The 19,975-nt window shown below is 43.3% G+C and overlaps 1 protein-coding gene across 1 annotated transcript in view; it reads left to right on the top strand.

Annotated features, from left to right (window-relative positions):
• LOC308121147 (signal-induced proliferation-associated 1-like protein 2) overlaps positions 1-19,975 on the top strand; it is an 89,231-nt gene that overhangs the window by 15,986 nt on the left and 53,270 nt on the right. The window contains exon 2 of the mRNA XM_080482245.1: positions 16,645-18,430. Coding sequence (XP_080338371.1) covers positions 16,915-18,430 — 1,516 coding nt within the window. The 5' untranslated portion in view covers positions 16,645-16,914. The remainder of the gene's footprint in view (positions 1-16,644; positions 18,431-19,975) is intronic.

The following is a 19,975-nucleotide window of genomic DNA, read 5'->3' as shown; positions in this document are numbered from 1 at the left end:
TCATTGTCACCAGTATGACAAGATTAAAAAGTGCCAACCAATCTGTGCATCATAAAACCAATAAAAGTACAAATAAAAAGGTCTTTGAATTTGTCCTTTAAATGTATTTGTTGGAATCAGTATTCCTGTAGGGGCTCCATTTCCTCCCGTTCTTGTCAAATATATGCACAAACTCTTCCCCTTGAGTTTCAATTGGTAAGCCAACTTTTCCATTGAATGAATATCCAGGATGATTTCAAACCATTGCTTCTTGTTGTTGTTTCCACCTTGAACCAGTTCCTAGTCATAACCTTTTTACTGGCGATGAGTACCATTTTAACCACATACCTGTTGTCTTTCTGCACAGCTTTGTCATTTTTTTCCAGATACATGAAAACACAGTTATTTGGTAAATCATAAGCCAATGTGTTATCAATCACAACTAAACAATTTAAGCAAAATAAAATGTGATCAAAAGATTTCAAACTTTAATGCAGTAATACAAACATAAGCTGTCCAAGATGTTTGAGTGTTTGTGAATGTAGGTCGGCCTGCATGTGTATCCGTTTGTGTAATGACTACCTTTGGTATGTAAATTACCCAACATGCACGCTTGTCCACGTGCAAACGAGCGGCGTTAGTGGGTTGGCGTGTTTCTCCACAGGCCCCTGCTGCACATATGTGTAGGCTGATGAATAGTTTGTCTGTTTGCCGGGATGCAGTGACAAGAAATCTTAAGTGTTACCTCCTGGGGCTTCCCACTCTTCAAATAAAACTCTTTCCCTTCCCCTCAGCTCAAATCAAAGCTGAGAACCTGCCTGCAGAGGCTGGATCAAAGCAGACTGTGGCACAAAGCGCTACACTTGCTGCCATTCATTCAGCTTGATTAAAGTCTGTCATTTCCTGCTATTAACAGCAGCCTACCTCATACCAGAAACACGGCAAAGCAGTCATCAGGAAGCGGTTGGAGTGACACTGTTTTCGCATCTTTCCAATTAAGCGCCCTGTAACTCAGTTATGCCGCGTTACACAGCAGCCAAAAAGTATAATCAAAACGTGGTTACAACACAGGGCTGCTCTTTTTTTAGCTTTTATGTGTCCAAGGAAACCCTGACTTCCTCACAAATAACAGCTTTGCATAACACGCACAACTCCTGCTATCACAAAGCACAAGTGCAGTCGTGTAGAATGCACCATTAGGCAGCGCCTCTACATTAACTAAATGTTTGTTTCTGTAAGCCTATGTGGAGGCTGTTCAAAACTTTTATTGTTTCCTCACCCAGATTTCATCCCTAAAGCCTTACAAGTCTTCTTTTGTAGCTCCATAACACCCAAAGCTGAACCGCTCCCGATCAAACGATGACTGATGCTGCCTGAAGTTTTCTGTCAGGAGTTGAATTTCCCAGTGCTGTTTGCTACTTTTTAATAGATTACTGACTTATCTCTTGAAGGGCAGGCACAGAGCGCTCAGTGGTCAGCTCGCTGTCAGCTGTCGTGTGTTCAACCACAGTTTTTATCAGAAGATGTGAGGCAGCACATCAGTCAGGATTTGTCAGTTCTTCTCTGTCCGAGTGTCTTTTGTGGATCATTAAAACGTATAGCTCTGAACAGTGCCCTGCAGAGACCTTTTCTCATACACGTTTAATTCGCTGTTCTCAGGACTGCTGCAACGTTCTCCCCTGCTGCGCTCTTTGTCTGGAGCTCCAGTCAGTGCTGAAGGTAAAAATATACATTACATACAGTAGCATATAGCATGTGCGTAAAGTTTTGGAAAAATAGGCAATTTCCCTCACTGGCCGTGTCTCAACCTCCTTATCGCAGTGTGTTTAAGGTGGTCATGCTTGCTGGCTGTGTTGGTCAGACGGACCTTTGTACCAAGCTGTAGTTCATTGCACAGGGAGAAGATAAGAGGATTCCTCCATCTCCCGCCGATCCAAATGTCAAGCCTTCACTAGGAACTTAGAAGGTCACAGGCTTGACCTGGGGATCTTTTCCTGAGAACAATAGCTTTTCCCCCCTCTTTATTTCTTATCCTTCCTGTCAGCCAAAGAAGCTTTGAATGTCATGGTCTGCCCCCTCCCCCTTCCTAAACCACCAACACCACCAACCCCCGGCATTGCCACCCATCCCACAACACCCTCCCACCCAGCACAGCCACCTACTTTCCCTTACATATGCAAATGTTGCAGTCTCATTCAGCTGTTGGTGGCTTTGTCACAGGGGGAGGGTTACGAGCCTTAAGGGGCAGCTGTATGCATTTCACTAAATTGACTCCCGGATGGTTGCTGGACTTGTCACTAGTTTCCTCTACTATTTTTCCCAAACCTGGTTGTTGGAGGAGGTGTCGGGAGGAAGAGTTGTGGCGCTGTTGTTTGTTTTCAGGCATTTTTGCTGGGGAGCGTGGTGGATATCTCGGTCCTTTGTGAGATTTTGGGTGGCTTGTGCTCAACAAGTGGCTGATGGATTTAATGCACTTGGATAGCAACTCCACAGTGGGCTCATTACTACAGTGGCCCTCAGGACTCTGTGTCCTCTGCTCTTAGGATTAATGGCTTTGACAAAAAGGGGCTCCCTTAATCAGGTAAGGCAGGCGACTGCTGATATCTAATGCTGATTTCTTGTGTAATGGCCTCTGGAGAGAGTGTAAAGGTTCAATAATGCACATTGACCTTGATTTTACTTGCTTTTATTTGCTGAGTAAGCTACATCCAAAGGGACAAACAGCTTGTTTTCAGACAGTGCTCTGTTTTAGGAGTCTTGCTCATGGCGTGTACTAGATATCTAATTTGGGAGTATGTCATTTGTGCAGAGCAAACACAAAGTTTCTTTGAGGTGAATAAACTCGTGACTCAACTGTGTACCTCTGCCTACTCCCGTACTCCCTGCAGATATATTCCTTGCTCATCATCCGGTTGACTAAAACTTGTCCTGTGTCAGCTGTGGCGTTTTGCAGCTGCTGCTCACAAGTCCAATTTATCTTTATTTTCAGATTTCTGTCAGGAACATCGGGCCGAGTGTGGAAAACAGACTTTGAAAATAAAAAGCAGCAGTGCGCACGAGACGGAGAAGACTCAGTATTTACGCAGACACAGGGTCAGAATGTGTAACTCTTGATTCTCAGCTAATGTGTGAGTGAATGTGTTTGTGTCACTGTGTTGATTTTCAATCTTAGCGGTGTCACACAGCTTACCTCCTTTCCTCTTTCACTGGGCCATTTCTTGGTGATACAGTGACGGCGTGGACTCTGACTGACCTCCACTGTAGAGGAGCAGAGGCACGGATGTTCCTACGACTTTCGATCTAAACTCCTCGCATCTCTTTTAAAATTTTCTCTTCTGCTAGTTGTTTGCACTCTCCTCACCATCTCCTCCCTGAGAGCGCACTCCGCCGACAGGCTGTCATTGGAATGGAGGAAGCTGGGAAAGCAGCAGGCTGCTGTGGAGTGGTGGTGGGGGGGGGGGGGGGTGCTGATGGAAATAGGTGGTGGTTTATACTGGAGGCCTGCTGGGCCACATCAACCCTGTACATCCCTTTCTGTCTCCCCTTCGCAGGGAGACTGGTGCAGTTAGGCCCAGTTTGGGGGTGGACAGATGGCTCCTTTTGGAAAAAGGCCACAGCACAGCGCTCTGTGTTCATGGGGCTCCACCAGAATGGCCAAGAACAAACATGGTCTCCTTCTGTTGGGAACATTCAGGAGCATTCAGCTTGTGAGGCCTGAATCAAGTCGGGGAGGGACATCTAAAACTATTCATGTGTGCCTTGGGTGTGATACTAGTGCTAGTTGTTACGTAATGTTAACTGACATTCCGCTAAGTGCTTCGTGATACCACTGCTTGTCCCATTTCTGATAATGCCATCTTCCATTAGTCATATTATTCGGTGTTCATGAATGTTGTATCAGTATGGAGACTCTCTGTTTCATCCTGAGCCAACTTTACAACATCCCTTACACTTTTTTAACTTGGTGCATTGTGCTGGTCTCTTCTAGCTTTTTTGTTCCCACGTGAATAAACATGGAGAAGCTGTTGTCCTGTCTATTTTAATTCGCAGATCACCCTGAAACAACGAAAGGACAATGGCAGTGTGCTGCCTGGCAGGCGCTGGGCAGATAGCCAGCTGGCAGGGCAGCAGGGCAGGAGACTCCCATTTTCAGAGAAACTGAGAGAAGGCCTGCCCCTCTCCTGTACTGCACACAGCTAGTGCCACTGCTATTGTGCTGTATTTCTTTTTCTTTTTTTTTCTTTTTTCTTTTTATGAGCTTCAGTCCAACTACAGAACAGGGGCTCTTTTATTTTCAGACATTTGACACATAGCTCAGCTCCACACCTTGTCAATGTAATTATTTGACGCTCCCATTAGTACTGTGACTGCGGTTAAGCTTTCACTTGATGGATTGCTGTTGGTTATTATGTAAATCTTGGCACGTACGAGTCGTCATTCCAGAGCTGCAGCGGTAATTTAATTTTATCAGTGGTTGTCATCCTAATCCATCGTCTGGTGTTTCAATTGGAAAAACATTAGAGCTAATTCTTTGGGTGAATTTCATCTCATATTGTTTGAAACAACTTGATGAAAGAAATTCCACCTTTGCTGCCACTGACCATTTGATCTTTGAAAGTAGGTTACTGTTGTTGATGTTTATTGAGTATGGAGTGTTCAAATCCTCCCTTCATGATAGCTTTAGAAGCATGAATTCTGCTGTTGAGTCCTCAAAATACACAGGTCTTTCAGAGTATTTGATTGCATTATGAAAAAAAAAGATTTAAATGATGTTTTCAGAGATTTGTGCATTCATGATGAGAGGATCAGTGTACACATAATTGGATTTACCTTGACTCCTCCGTTCCCCCAACTTCACTTCCACACACAATCAGAGTATTTGAAACCACTTTTTTTTTCTGGCAGAGGCTTTTTCTCTGTCTCTAAAGGAGCATATGGTAGATATTATGAGTTTCAAATGTGTGCAGGAAATGAAAAGAATTTAGCTTTGTTGCAGTTTCTGTTGGGTAAATACTTAATGTTCACTCAACCAAGTGAAACCGACTCAGATCGTGGATGACCCTTGTGCTTTAGACCCAGCTGTAGCCAGCACATTCCAGATGGAGCTGCAGCCAGCACAAAGCGGAGCAGACTTAGGGGTGCATTGGTGTAGGGAAAACACGCTCGTGCTCACGTAAGCTGCCTTCATGATTAGGCTAAGACTAGAAATAACCACCAGTCCAAACCGCAAAGTCCTCAGAAAAGCAAACAACTATCTTTTGTTTAATTTTATGCATGAGAGCATAACTGTTGACAGATGAGGTGTGGCGAGACGACTGTTGGAGGGCAGTGACCTCGGGTTAGTGGTGCAGCCACAGGAGCAGATATCAGACATTGCGGCTCAGGAAATATCTCGGTGGCCTCTTGTGTTCCAGCTGTTGTCTGTGCATCATTTGCAGAAAGCTGTTAGATTTTCAAAGGCTGTGGTGGAAGTCGAGAAGTATTATTGTGGTTTGAGGTAGTTTGGTTTTTGTGGAGATGCTCGTCTCGTCTTATTTTCTACATAGTTGAAACGGTTGCAGTATGTTTTTTTTTTCTATGTTTATATGGATCAAAATGCAGACAAACTAAAGAGACTTTTTTAAGAGCCAGCATTTCATGACAGCTGTTATACCCCCAGACACTTTCTCCTTTTTTTGTCTCGTATCTGTGCACCTGAGGCTGGGTGTCGATGAACGTGGGCATTTCACACAGTGCATTCTGAGGCCCAGTACAGAGCAGGGAGATGAGGATATATGTGTACTCTGTCCCATCTGACCTCCTTTTTATCTCTTCTACTGATTGTTCTGCTGCTGTTGGGTCAACTTGGGTCCATGTGCGCCGAGATGTAAACAAAAAAAAAGCCTCTAATTGTGTCTCTTGTTCCTGCAGGAGATGATTTTCTTTAGCCACTCCTAAACATACTCACAAACACACACACACACACACACACACACAATTCTGGCTTTTGTACATTTCGTGTATTCACTCAGGCCCTGTCCACACAAGCCAAGACAATCTTTTTCCGTCCACATGTCACTCTGAGCACAGCTCAACACGACGCCTATGAGCCAGTAGTACATATGCCAGGCATTTAGGGGTGCTGTGACTCACCAAATGCACCAAAAACGCAGAAGACATATGTAACTCTTAGTTATATAGGTCTATGCTCCTTCTCGGTTGCTTCTGCAGCTCAACCTGGAGCAAGTAGTCCGAGATTGTTGTGGTTATGAGGTGACATCGCAGACCGTTTTCTGCAGATGTGCGTCTTGCCCGTTCACACCTCAAAGCTGAGCTGGCGTTTTAGAATTTGTCCACTCTGGGACTCGTTTAAAAAATATATATATAATGTTTTCGCGCCCCTAAAACGCTGCCCCGTGTGGATGATCGGCCAAAAATGGTGCGTTTACATGAAACGGCGTTCTCGTGTGGATGCCTCCTCAATTACTTCTACTCTTGTCTTGCCCATTGTTGTGTCAAGAGATGAGATGAGATGAGATGTGTTTGTGCATGTTTGGCTCATCACTCATACCTTGGCTATAGGTGTCTTTCAAAAGAGAATTTGAACTTGTTTGACGTTGGCAATTCCTCTTTGACCCGATGTGTTAGAACTCCACAGTTATCACATACCTTCTGGGGGACATGCTACTTTAGAAGTACTTTGTTGGTACACGTGAACTGTCACTGTGGGGTGTGATGGTGTGTGAGTGTTAAAAAATGTAGAAGCTGTTTTGTAAAATCAGACACAAAAATGATGTGTTCTGCAGGGACTGTGATGGGTGAATAGCAGTGTAATTGCCACCACGGGCAAGTCAGAACTTGTTGACATGTTTGTCAAGTTTTGTTCTTGGCCTTTGTAACATGTTGATAGTGTTGTGAATATTTAGATGTGAGCTTTGTTGTGTGGGTGTGATGATGATGATGTGATGCACAGCTGCAAAGCATCACAACATCACTTTATCGCATCGCTGTGTACCCACGTTGCTCTGTGCCCGCATCACTACATCACATCATGGCATTACCGCGTCACAGCATTGCAGCATCACATTGCTGCGTCGGCACACTACATTACAACACTGCTTCCTCATTGCTTTATGGCATCATTACAACACATCACTGCGTCACTGCCCCATTGATGGCTTATTAAGCTGCATTTATGAATAACACAGTATAAATATAAAATCTAAGAAAGCACAAATAAAGCTTTTGAAAAGCCTTTCTCTAATACTAAAATGAATATCATCAAGGTTACTTATTTTTAGTATTGTCCTATTAAGCGTGACAGGTTTCTGTTTTCACACTGTAAAATGGAGGTGGCTTTTAAATAAAAAGGGTCACATGTTTTGGCACATAATCAAAGTCGCTGGAACATGTTTCCATGCTTATCAGTACCCCTCTATTGTTGAGGCTAATCTCTCCATTTTGTCTTTGTAGTCAGTTTAGAGAATAAACATGCTTTTTGTTGTTTTAAGTAGCACCTAAACTGGTGCTAAATCACATTCAGCTTGTTCTTGCCGTCGTTTTAAATTTCACCGAAAGGATTTTTGCCTTCATATCTTACTGACTTGCAAATTCTACCTTGTTGCATTAAAGGGCAAACCTCCAGTTACTCTCATAGCCTTTGAAGACATGCCAAATTTGATTCTAAATTCAGTATATCCAGGGACAAGATGACAGACATGAGAAGGAAATGGAGGCATAGAGGGGGAGCCGTGGGCAAATGGTGGATTTATTTGACTGTTTGTCGAGTGACTGCCACCTCTGTATATCCCCTCTAATGGGGGATATTGTCAAATTGCTCCTGGTTAAATATTATTCTTTGTTCTGTAGCATATTACTTACGCAACCCCACTTTACCTAAATAAATAGTTAGCATTCATGGTTGTTTGGTTTGTCCTCCGTGTGACTATTTTCAAAGGATAATCAGACTGGATGCGGTTTGCTTTAAGCTTCCACATATCACACACGATAAGGAAGCTGGCTGGACCTCATTTCATTGGTTTCCTTACCCCCTGTAGAGGGTGTGACCCTTCATTCACACTGGCCATTAAAATCTCAGCATTACTCCCTGCAGGCAATATTGGCACATCAGGGTGTTCAGTTGGTGGTCCAAACACAATAAGAGAGGGTGGAGTCCAATGATTGGGTTCTTAGCAGCTCAGATATATACAGAGTTATCGCTGTATACAGGAAGTGGAGGGTCTGCCCAATAATGGCAAGGCTTTAGCATCCGTACTAATTTGAGTGTCAGCTGGTGGGAGATTCCTCCCTGTTGTGAGGTTGAATTGTGGGAGCAGCAGATAAAAGAGGAAGGAGCTGAATAGAGAATTTTGGTTTTCTTTGGTCCATACTTTCATAGTCCCAGCCAGCATGAGCCTAGGTGCACACACCCACACAGTCTTAATACCCTTTCACAAGTGTCCTTGCTGGTTTTGGAGGCACTTGGGGAAGATGGCATGCCTGCTTTCCCAGGCCCTTAGTAATGAACTCTCAAGGATAACATTGGCCAATTAATTGGTTCTGTGGTTTAATTGCACCGATCTCTTTGAGTGAAGTTTGGCAAACCTCCCATCCTATTTGTCTTCCGTCTTCCCACTCCAGCACTTTCGCCTCTCTTCTTGACCTCACATTCTCTTTTGCAGTAACCCAGTTAAGGTAGAGAACTGCTCCACTGAAGCAGAAACACGAGTGTTTTCATCAGATCAGAGTAAGCCCATGTCTGGTTGCACGTCTACATCCCTGTGTCATGAACTTAACACCAAAACCATTGCATAGACTAGCTCTCTCCTCACCGCAAGGTTGGAATGGCTGCTGTATTGAAAACAGAGGTCCCAGGTTGTTTTAAATCAACTCTACAGAGGCTGAAATGCTAACTCTGCATGCAGTACGGGTTTGATCAGACTTGAGTGTATGATGACATGGAATGCGATCCCTTGTTTTTATTGGAAGCCTATTGAGGAATCAAATGGTGCGTTGCGAAGCACAAGAAACGTGCCTTCAGGTGTGTTTGCTTTCCGCTCTGACTTTTTCCCATCCTCGTAGTTAATGATGGATGTACTGTGACACTTCCGAATGTCTGACTGGCTGCAGCTTCTCAACATGAAACGATAGAAGGCAGGTAACAAAGAGCAAAAAGGAAAAAAAAAAAAGGTCTAAAAAGTTCCACATAGTAATGCTGCCTGAGTCACTGTATGATGAAGTCCATGAGCTGGAAAATTGGTGCAATCATCTTGGCCTCTAACCTACATTGCACCCTAATTTGGCTGCAGGAGGGAATGATGCCGGCTTCATGGCTTGGCCTCAGTTCTGGGGGTCGAGTCTTCTTAGCCAGCTACTATTTCCTGCTTTTGGAGAACAGAGACGCATTAATGTGACTCAATTACACACATTTTTACTAAACATAATTGCCCACCATGACAGGACCGCATTCACCTCAGGGCTCAAGAGTGGCCCAGCAGCTGGATGGGGGCTAAATAAACACGTTGACCTGAAGTGCAACACTCCGGACACTGTGGAGGACCAGCTATTTTAGAGGAATGTGAAATGTTAAAGAAATGATGGTGTTAGGGTAATGAGGGCACCATGTTCAGGGGGCCTCTCTGTGTATTGGCTGGAATTGACCCCACAATTGATCCAAAGGTTGAGTTTTCTCAATAGGCACTTTTTGTTTTGCCGACATCAAAATAATATGCACATGGAAATTGTACAGACATAGTCCATAACATAAAAAATCATAGGTTTACTACCATGTGGCACCATCTGTTTTCAATAAATGTGGCAATTCTTTCTACAAGGTCGGGATCAATTTCTGCCTGGCAGTGTTGACAGTGAAGACCTTGTTGCATTGCGGAAAGTCTTGAAGTTATTTGGACACCCCCCCCCCCCCCCCTCGGTTGTAAATCTTGAAATGGTTTGGTAAAATGACAATATATATTTTATGGCTTTACTTCTATTCTTGTTGTGAGAGTTTTTGAGCCAAATGGTGAGAAAAATCCTTTGATGAGAGTGTCTGCCACTTGTTGGTGCCATTTACCTGTGTTTAGCACATTCAGCAGAACATCAGCAGCAATTGTGTGTCTGCACAACTGGCATTCGAGGAGTGTGTTTCACCTACATTATAGAAATGCTTAAAGACATAAAAACAGAATTCATGCCAGAAAATATGCTTCTGTTTGTGACCTCGGGAAATTATTACAAAAGGCTAAATGATCATTTTGAGTCAGGGAACAATTAATTGGTTATATTTGGAATGGCATTTTTCCAAGTTATTGTATGTTACAATCTCATTTAGAAACTTACAAAGGTTCTTGTGTTTGTCGATTTACAGTATAAACTCTCAGTGTATACTGTATGTCCATATTTCCAGATATAGTAACCGCGCTTGAACAAACTCATACACAAATTGTGCCTTTCATCTCTACAGATTTCTAAATCCTGATATTTTGTTAAAATAATTGGGACATCTCTGTGTCTTTCTGCAGCTGCAACACTGAATATAATAAGGCTGTGATAGTTCATCACGTCGTTAAGTGACACATTGAGCCTTTCAGAGAGGAAATGCAGCCTAAAACCTATTTGTTGCGACAAATTAGGCATGCAAAAGACCTGTCGTTCCTCCTTGGAACATCTTTAAGGGATTAATGACAAGGTTTTGCTTTCAATGTGTTTACTATGTGCCTAATTTCCTGAAAAACTGTCAGCTCTTAGTGGATTAAGTCTTATATTGCTTTGGATGAAGAGTGTTTGCAACTGGCAACAAAGGGTGTTAATGTATGCAGCGCTGCTTCGTGGAAAATCCTTGCATTACGACTGAATTTCCATAAATCTAATTTGCAAAATTTCAGTTTTAGCAGTGTTTGCTGCAACAACTTAGGAGCAGGGTGTTGCTCACTGTGCCTGTACAACTCAGATGAATCCAAAGCGACCAACATCTGGATCACCTGCAGAGCTGTCACAACCCGGCAACGCGACAATTCAGAGTCTTGAACAGAGAAACTTCTCTCTTTGTCACAGCGACAGCCGTGTCGTCAGTCACACAGTCTGCCGAGCTCACTGACATCATACCTTGCGTCTTTCTCTGGAGACATTGCCCATTAGTGAAAGAACAGTATTAATCTCAGGGTGGTGGACAGAACGTGCTCACTTTTCTGACAGCATATTAATAACTGCGGGGCCTTTAATCAGGCCACAATGTCAGAGGATTATTTTAAGACCTGGCAGAACTGCTGGGCCACTCCTCACTAGATGAACCCACATGAAAGACATACTACCCAACATCAGCGACAGAAAACGAGTTCATTACTGTAATTAGGCCTCTCTTTCTCTCACATCTTGCCTTCTCCATCCCCCCATCCCCCCCTCTGTTCTACCAGGCCTCGTCTTAAACGCCCATGATGGCGATGCATTACTACAGTTAGCAAAGGGGCTGCTAGCTAAGCAAACCGCCCACCCTCCATCTGCCACCTCCCTTGTACAGACAGACACAATAGCGAGGACAGAAAACTGCCTCCTTCAGGTCACTTTTGTGAGATTGTGCTGACCAAGTAGCCCGGGGTGCTCTCCATTGGCTGATGGAGCTGGGGGGGGGGGGGTGTGAAGTGAAACATGGCACAACTGTGTTCATTAATCACTGTCGCAGAGAAAGTAGAAAGGGAAAGAGAAACACAGATCACCGTGTTCATTGGTTTATCCTCCTCCACTGTCCTCAACAGAAAATAAAGGCCAGCTCACCCTTTCTTGACCCCATGTTGCAACCCAAACACTCAGAGACCGGACCAAATGAACATAAACAGACCAGCCCTCTGTTTCTTTGGTTTTCGCTCTGAATTCTCTCCTGGATTGAAGGCAGTTTTGAGAAGTGGAACGCAAAATTATGTTAAATGTGCTTTTAAGGGTGAAGATATTTGGACCGATGGGGCACTTCATTTTTTATTTTATTTTTTTCAAACTTGGTTGATTGTTTGCAGTTGGTCCAGAATTTTATTTATTGTGATAACATAAACACTCTTCCTTATTAGTTTTTTTTTTTCCCCTTCTGTGTGTTGATAGAATTACACTCCTCTGTCTTTTTCCTTAGCTCTTCTTCAGATGAGAATGAGAAGTTGTTGCTGCTTTTCTGCTGTCAGGATGTCAACTTCTTTGTTTTTCCTGTCCTCAATCATCCGTAAAAGCCTCTCCTGGAGTGTCACCATTGATAAAGCTGTTTGTGCAGGTGGCACATTCACTCCCTGTGATTATGAGTGTGAATAGACGGCGTTCAGTCAACAGTTGGCATTTGGGTGTTGGTCAGCAGTCTGCCATCATAATTTCTGCTCGCTGTCATGAAACGAAAAAGACCTGAGAAGAATCTGAGGTGACCAGAGACCTTTATGTGAATGCCCAGCAGCAAGAAAAGAGATTTAAGGTTATTGATTTACTATGGCCCTGCTATAGAAGTCTTGAGATGATCGATATTTCTTCTCTGAAGCAGAGAATCCTAAAAAAAAGTGTTAAGTGACTTGAATTTAACCGAACAAAGATTTTAGAGTTTTCCCAATGAGCACAGTTAAACTTGAAGGTCCATATTTATGTTAAGTCTCTTTATCACAATAAAGTTAAATTTACGACTGCACAGCATATAACAAATTTGTCATTCCAAAATCAATATACGCAGCACACATATCACATAAGACTGGCTGAACAGCATGTTTCCATGCACTATGCATTCATCTGAGGCATATTTATTTTGGTTGGGGTCACAAAGTTTGGAGGAAAAAAAAACAGCAACAAAAAATGGCTCCTTCACATCTGCTTTGAATAAGGAGAATATAATAGATTACTATTATATGGAAGAGCACATTTCATAGCACAAAGGCTTTGACATACAATAATATAGCTGCACGTTTGTATTCATAATAAACTGTATCATTATTGCAGTACTTAACAAGATTGTATGTTCACCAGATGTCACGCAGCCCCAGTTCAAATCCTTATTTACTTGAAATTTAAAGGCTGGTGTGTGGCCGTAATTGAAAATATGCTTACAGCATGTCAAACATGCTTAGACAATGTTCACACATTGCATGTTTTAATTTTCTAATTTCTTAATCTGCTTGAGATTGTGGAGTTGTCCATACTTACTGTCTGTTCCCAGGGCCGCTGGTCGAGTTCATCTCCTGTGTGTTTTAGACCGACCTCAGGGTCTCGACCTGTGGGCGGCCAGGGGCCAAACTTAATCAGATGTGCAAACTACCTCAACTGGCTTATTTCAGTGTGGAGTAGCAGTGTCACAGCTTTGAGCCTCTCCCTGATTCCCTCACTGCCTCTACCTTTGTGATAGAACTGCCACCCTGTAAATTCATCTCATTTTGGCTTTTTGTATCTGTGACCTAATTCTTTAGGTCCTGACCGAAACTTTATAACCCTAATTGAGGGTGTGGATTTAGCCATAGCCAGTCTGATCAGTGATCACTATACACTGTATGACCGAGCCTGTGGCTGATTACATAACCCTTCTTTCCATAATTTGTGAAACACATCCTGATTTACTTGACTCCTCCACCTGGGTTCTTCCCCTCCACTTGATGAAAGTGTGCCATTGGTCTCAGTGAAGGAAGCACTAAAACAAAAAACAATTTAGGGACCTGGAGCCCGGCTGACTCGGGGCAGGTTGCCAGTTCATCACAGGACACAGGGAATCAGACAGACATATACACCCGCATTCATGCAAGCAGTCCATTTCGACTGTCCAGTTAACCACAAATGCATGTTTGTGGACTGGAGGATGACCCGAAAACCCACTCACACATGGGGAAAACATGCAAAGCCCACAACCAGACTCAAAACAGGGATTTTATTGCTGTGAGGCAAAAGTGCTAACGACTACGCATTCACCAACAAATCCACAACTTTAATTTCTTGTGATCAAACACTATTCTGGTAAATTTGTGGTCATGAGTGAAGATTCACTTTTTGTCTGATCCATTTCTTTCTTTAGAAATAATAAACTTCACACCTGTATCTCCATCTTAAGCTCTTCAAACATAGACACTGTCTGTAATAATGAAATATGTTCCTTTGTTCACTTTCTCCCAGTCAGCCACATCCTCCATTATGCATTGTTCACCGCTGGTAACAGACAAAAGACATTTCCCACAGCTGTACTCACTACATTATGCAGTCATGTGACACAATACAATATCTCACTGTCCCTTCTAAGCCGTGTGTTAAACACAGTGACACTACTTACATTTTTCTGCTTGCTAATGAAGCTGTGTTCATAGCCACATGAGCCCATAATGAAAGAGATGATTGTGGGTAGTTAGATGTAACTGAGAACTTGCCATTACCATATTCCTACACATTTGGGTCATGCATCCATTGACCTGTATTTGGGCCACGCTAAAGTGAATTTCTTTATTATTCAAATGTTTCCAACTCCTCCCTAGTGTGTTTGTTCTAGCCTGGCTTGCAGCCTTTCTAGATGTGACCCACATTTTCTGCCCAAAATAGTTGATGCTCCTTCTTAGCAGAAAATGACAGAAATGTAAACAGTTGTCTGGAGGCAGCCGCTATCATGTTTAACATCCGCATTTGGAGCGAAGGCAAAAGACCAGACCTACCCTATCATGTTCACAGTGAAACCTTACAAAGGCAGACGCTTCAACAGAGCTTAAAAGCTCTACTGATACAAATACTAGCAATTCAGTGCCACCCTCTTAGATGTATACGGCTTACCTGTACGTAATTGTAGTGCTCGGAGAAACAAGGCACAGCAACAGTCTTATAGAGCATTTAGGTCAAGATTCTTCAGCTCCACTGTGGCTTGGTGCCATGTTGTATGCACAAGTCCAGATTGGAGGAGATGATTCCAGAATAACACCTCAGACACTTTCCCCCACTGGACCTAAGAAACACCTTATCGCATGGAATGAGATCCATTTAGTGGAACCTTTTTGTTTTCTTTTTTTTCTTTAGTTGCCTATTTGTTTTTGGTTGTATGTTTTTCAGTTATGGTATACAGTTCAATCTTTATTAAAGTCTTTCTTTAAAACTGCTGAATATATATATATATATATATAAAATACCCAAGAGGGAATTAAGCTTCTTTTCAAGGACAAACAGAGCAATGACTACACTGTTACTGTTTCTTTCTGTTCAGGTTACTGGTGGAAACTGCTGACAGCAGCCTTGCGTCTGTGTATTTTTTCCCTCCAGTGCACAAACAAGGAGAACAAGGCAAAGTTTGTTTTCTGAAGTTGGGATAGTGGAATCAACTGCAGTCTCATTCCAGTTTTATTTCTATTATGATTTCTCAAGATCAAATTTGATATGTCATGCTATTATATGTGTACAGTAACTTCATTCATTCATTCATTCATTCATTCATTCATCAATACCCACTTCATTCCATCGCAGTGGCTGGAGCCTATCCAGGCTACCATTGAAAAAGGACTGCATAGCTTGCCAGGGCAAACACACCGAGATTGTTGCACGCAGACATACTCGCCAACAGGCAATATAGAGTCACCAATTAAATAACACTTGTGTCTTTGGGATCTGCGCGAAAGCCTGCACACCTGAAGAAAACGCAGGGAGAAAATGCAGACATGTCTCATTATCTGGGTTTAAATTCATCCAGATTCACTTGAATTTTTAAAAGTGTTTTGCTGTGCAACCAAAAGATTTCATCAATTTGAACTGATGAATCTTGGAGTCTGATGTATAGACATTTGAAATGTTGATTGGTGGGCATGTGGTTTAAACCTGGGTTCATTGTTGAGACAGTAATTGGATATTCTATGACATGGATGACTGAGGCTGTTGCCTTTGTCAATAAGATTAGGTTCAGTCTGGTTAATTTCAATCAAATGAAATAATGAGCCGTGCAATACAAACTTTGTCATTTTTATGAACATAGAAAAATGAAGAAAATGTAACCCGTGAAACAAATACGTATTTCATAGAGCACTTGTTTTCATTCTTTGCAATATTGTGATTGCAAAACTGCCTTGAAATCTTATGTCATTACTTCGTGGCCATTTCATTCTCCCTTATATTATTGCATGCCTGTCTTTATTTGTCATAGCCAATTTACCTGATTAGGTCTTTGTTAATTTCCTGTACAGTATATCAAATATGAAGACAAAGTGAAATTGGGGTTGAATGTGCATATCTTCCCCTCATGTGTAATTTCTAGGCTTGATGATGCCGTGAGTGGTTGGATCAGATATTGGTACATGCAAGCATTTAGCTGAACATCTGCCTCTTGTTGCTGTAATTTGCTTCACCACCATCTGTTAGGCATTGGCTGCAAGCACTAACGAAGATATACATCTTTCTTGTTATAAACCCATAATGGCACTCTCTCCTCCCAAACACCCAAATTAGCCATATTTGGTGATCCTTTCTACATAGTTTCAAAACTAATACATCCTATCATCCCCCATGGTGGGAGTTTATGACAAGTTAACAGGATACAGGCAATTTAGGTCAGCAGTATGATCATTATTTTAGCTGAACTGAATGTGCCGCGTTTAAAATTGTGTCATTTTAATTAATACAAATGGCTTTCCTCTATTTTTATAAAAGAAAGCCAGAGTTACAGTTTTCAAATTTTCTTGCTGCTTGCTGAACATTTTCTTCTGTGTTTTTGCTTTTGTTCAACAGATTCAACTCCACCAGCTGTCGTTCTGCATTGGCGGCACGCTGTGAGAAAAGACTCCTCTCCGCTGTGCCTCAGCGCTCCTCAGACACTTGCCCTTGACAGCCAAATGCTGCACGTCGATTGTCATGCCACCAGCCTTCTGTGAAATATGACAGCGGCTGCTTCATTGACTCAGGAAAGAGGCTCCTCCTCCGCTCGCCAGTGAGCAGATCACATGATGTAATGAAGAAGGGTCCCATAAGTTTGCTCTTCAAGGAGTCTGCCAGCAGGATATGAGTATTTTGAGCCCTTTGACAGATAACAAATCAAACCTTGTGGGAATTGTGGGAGGCCCAGAAGAATACCCCAGAGCCATGCAGTCAGAGGAGCTATTCAGTAGGAAACTCAAAGCCTTGAATGGCAGCATGGGACCACCAGCCTCCAGCATGCAGGGGAAACCTGATGGTGCAGGAAAAGCAAATGGTAATCCAGCCATGCCTAAAATGGGTGTCAGAGCCAGGGTGACAGAATGGCCACCGAGGAAAGATGGATGGGACGGGCGGCCTTCACCGAACTATCAGAGTGTGATACCAGTGTTTCAGAATGGCCAGCAGGAACATACTGTGGAAATACTAGAGCAAGGCGAGGCGGTCTGTCTCGAGGTGGACTACACAGACAAATACACACTGAGTGACCTTCTTAGCCACTCTCCGCTGAAGGGTCTCCACCCTATCCGGCAACGCAGCAACAGTGATGTAACCATAAGTGACATTGACTCTGAGGACATAGTGGACCAGAATGCTGTCAACCCAAACACTGGAGCCTCACTGCACCGTGAATATGGCAGCACATCCTCTATTGACCGTCAGGGCTTGAGCGGCGATGGCTTCTTCACCATGCTGAGGGGCTATCGAGTGGACACCTTGGACCATCGTAGCATACCACCTCTGGGGTTCCCAGAGTTGTTGCGCTGTGATGCATCCCTCTCCCCGAGCCTACAGACTGCTGCACAAATCGCCAGGGGTGAGATCGTGCACATTCCAGGTTACGATTATATAGACAATGCTCTCCTGTACAGCCGGGAAAGGGAGAAGTCTTTCATGAGACGTCTCAAATCGGAGTCGTCTGAAACCTCACTTTTCAGGAAACTGCGGACCATTAAGAGCGAGAGCGATGCCTTGCGGCTTTCATTAGAGGATGACCGTCGTCCGCTAAGCTTTCAGAAGTGCTTTGCTCATTACGATGTTCAGAGTGTACTTTTTAACATTAGTGAAGCAGTTGCAAGTCGAGCTAACCTGAGCCAGAGGAAGAACACTACTACTGGGGCTTCAGCCGCTTCCGCTGGAGCAGGGCCTGGAGCAAGTGGAGTCTCCGGAGTTGGAGTCTTGCCTGGGCCTGGACCTGTGGCAGAAGGTGGAGCAGTAGGATGCGGCAGTGGAAATCTCCCCCTTTTTGAGTCTCCACTGGGGAGCAGGGAGGACTTGAACCCAAAGGAGAACCTGGATGCAGACGAAGGGGACGGAAAGAGCAACAGCTTAGTGCTGAGCTGTCCACACTTTCGTAATGAGATCGGTGGTGAGGGCGAGAGGAAGATCTCCCTCTCCAGAGCCAACAGTGCCAACTACAGTGGTTTGTCAGAGAGCTGCTCTTTTGAGTCATCTCTAAGTTCACACTGCACCAATGCCGGGGTCTCTGTGCTGGAGGTGCCTCGGGAAAACCAACCAATCCACAGAGAGAAGGTCAAACGCTACATTATTGAGCACATTGACCTCGGTGCTTACTACTACCATAAATACTTCTATGGGAGAGGTAAGAAATACTCATAAGTACACTTGGCACTCTTCAGGAGTGATGATATTGAATAATTTGTTTGACTCAGTGTTGAGGATTATCAAACTTTTCCAACCAAAGAAATTTCCCATAAACACCACTGTCCACAATATCCAAAAGAACAACCCCCAGCAGATTAAACAACCTGTGCGCGCAGGGTCAAATATCTTCACAGTCCGGTTATTTTTGTAGGTCCACATGAAATAAGCTCCAGAACAATAGCAGGCTTGTGTTGGGCGGGCGGGTGTGTGTTTCACTTCCTCGGCAGACGAGCGGTCATGTCCTCCCTCTGATATTATCCCGAACCCTATGGAGAAACTGTGATTAGTCATGTGAGAAGAGAGAGGTGAGCGAGAGGGTGTGTTGCAGCTGTTCCCCACAGGGACCCGAGGAGTGTGAAGACCCCTCGTATGAAATTTTAGGGTCAGCAAAATTACACCAAGGCTCCAGCTCCCCTCATTAAAACACCTTTGTGACTGACACTGGGAATACCATGCTGACCCCGGCCCATCTCTGCAATATACGTATCTGTTTTTCTCACTGTCTGTGCTTGCCGCTCTCAGCAGATTGAATTACCAATTTTTAAGCCAGCCCCCCCTCCCAGAAAACAGCTGCTTCACTGTTCACACTCAGAGATGCCTGAACCTCTTCAAAAAGAGAGTGCGTTTAAAAATATTCCTGAGTGAGGCTCTGCCTGCAGAATCACTCCATATTCCCTGTGAATTTTATCCTAATAATCTCTGTGAACCCAGCTTATATATTTTCTTAAACAAAATCTTGTTATTGCATATAATCAAATTTACATTTTCATTCACAGTTGCACATTTGCTAAGTACCTGTTTCACTCCTCGTTTTGGTTTCATGTAGCATTTTCAGTCTCTACTGGTCTGATGTTTAAATGATAAATATCACATCATACAGGAGCATCAGAGAGGCATTAACGAAATAAGAATGTCTGACATGCTCATGAAGTATTTTTTTTTGTATTAAGCAATAATAAATGGAAATGGAGCCATCTTGTAGTGTAAAATGATTCCTACAATTTTTTTAGGTTTTTTGCAGGAATTCTTAATCTTGCTCTAGATTTTCATTTAGGCAGTAAAGCTTTTGCCGATGATGCCTCTCCCCACAGGATGTGGACATACAGCGGCCCTTGCCCTTTTTTCATGAGGTGTTTTATTGGAGAGACAAATCTGTCATACCATGAACACACTCACACCAACGCGACCATGTGTCACCACTTTACGGCAAGCTTTTATCAACCTGGGCTGAACATCGATCCCATTGATCGCCTAAAGCCCCTCTTCCCTTAGCAACAGGAGTGCTGCTCCCTCGGCCATCCTAATGGACACAATACAACCCCAAAGGGCCAAACCTTGCTATATACAGGTCAGCCTTACATACTGGATATGGGTTAACAGTCCCTAAGAATTCTTAACATTTTAAAAAATGTTAAATGCAGCTAGTGGCATGAAGAGAGCAATGGGGCATCATTTCACATGACAGTCAAAGTCATCACTTTTT

The sequence above is a fragment of the Lipophrys pholis genome (genome assembly GCF_963383615.2).
Source record: "Lipophrys pholis genome assembly, chromosome: 15".
NCBI lineage: Eukaryota > Metazoa > Chordata > Actinopteri > Blenniiformes > Blenniidae > Lipophrys > Lipophrys pholis.
This window is presented reverse-complemented; position numbering and strand designations above follow the sequence as displayed.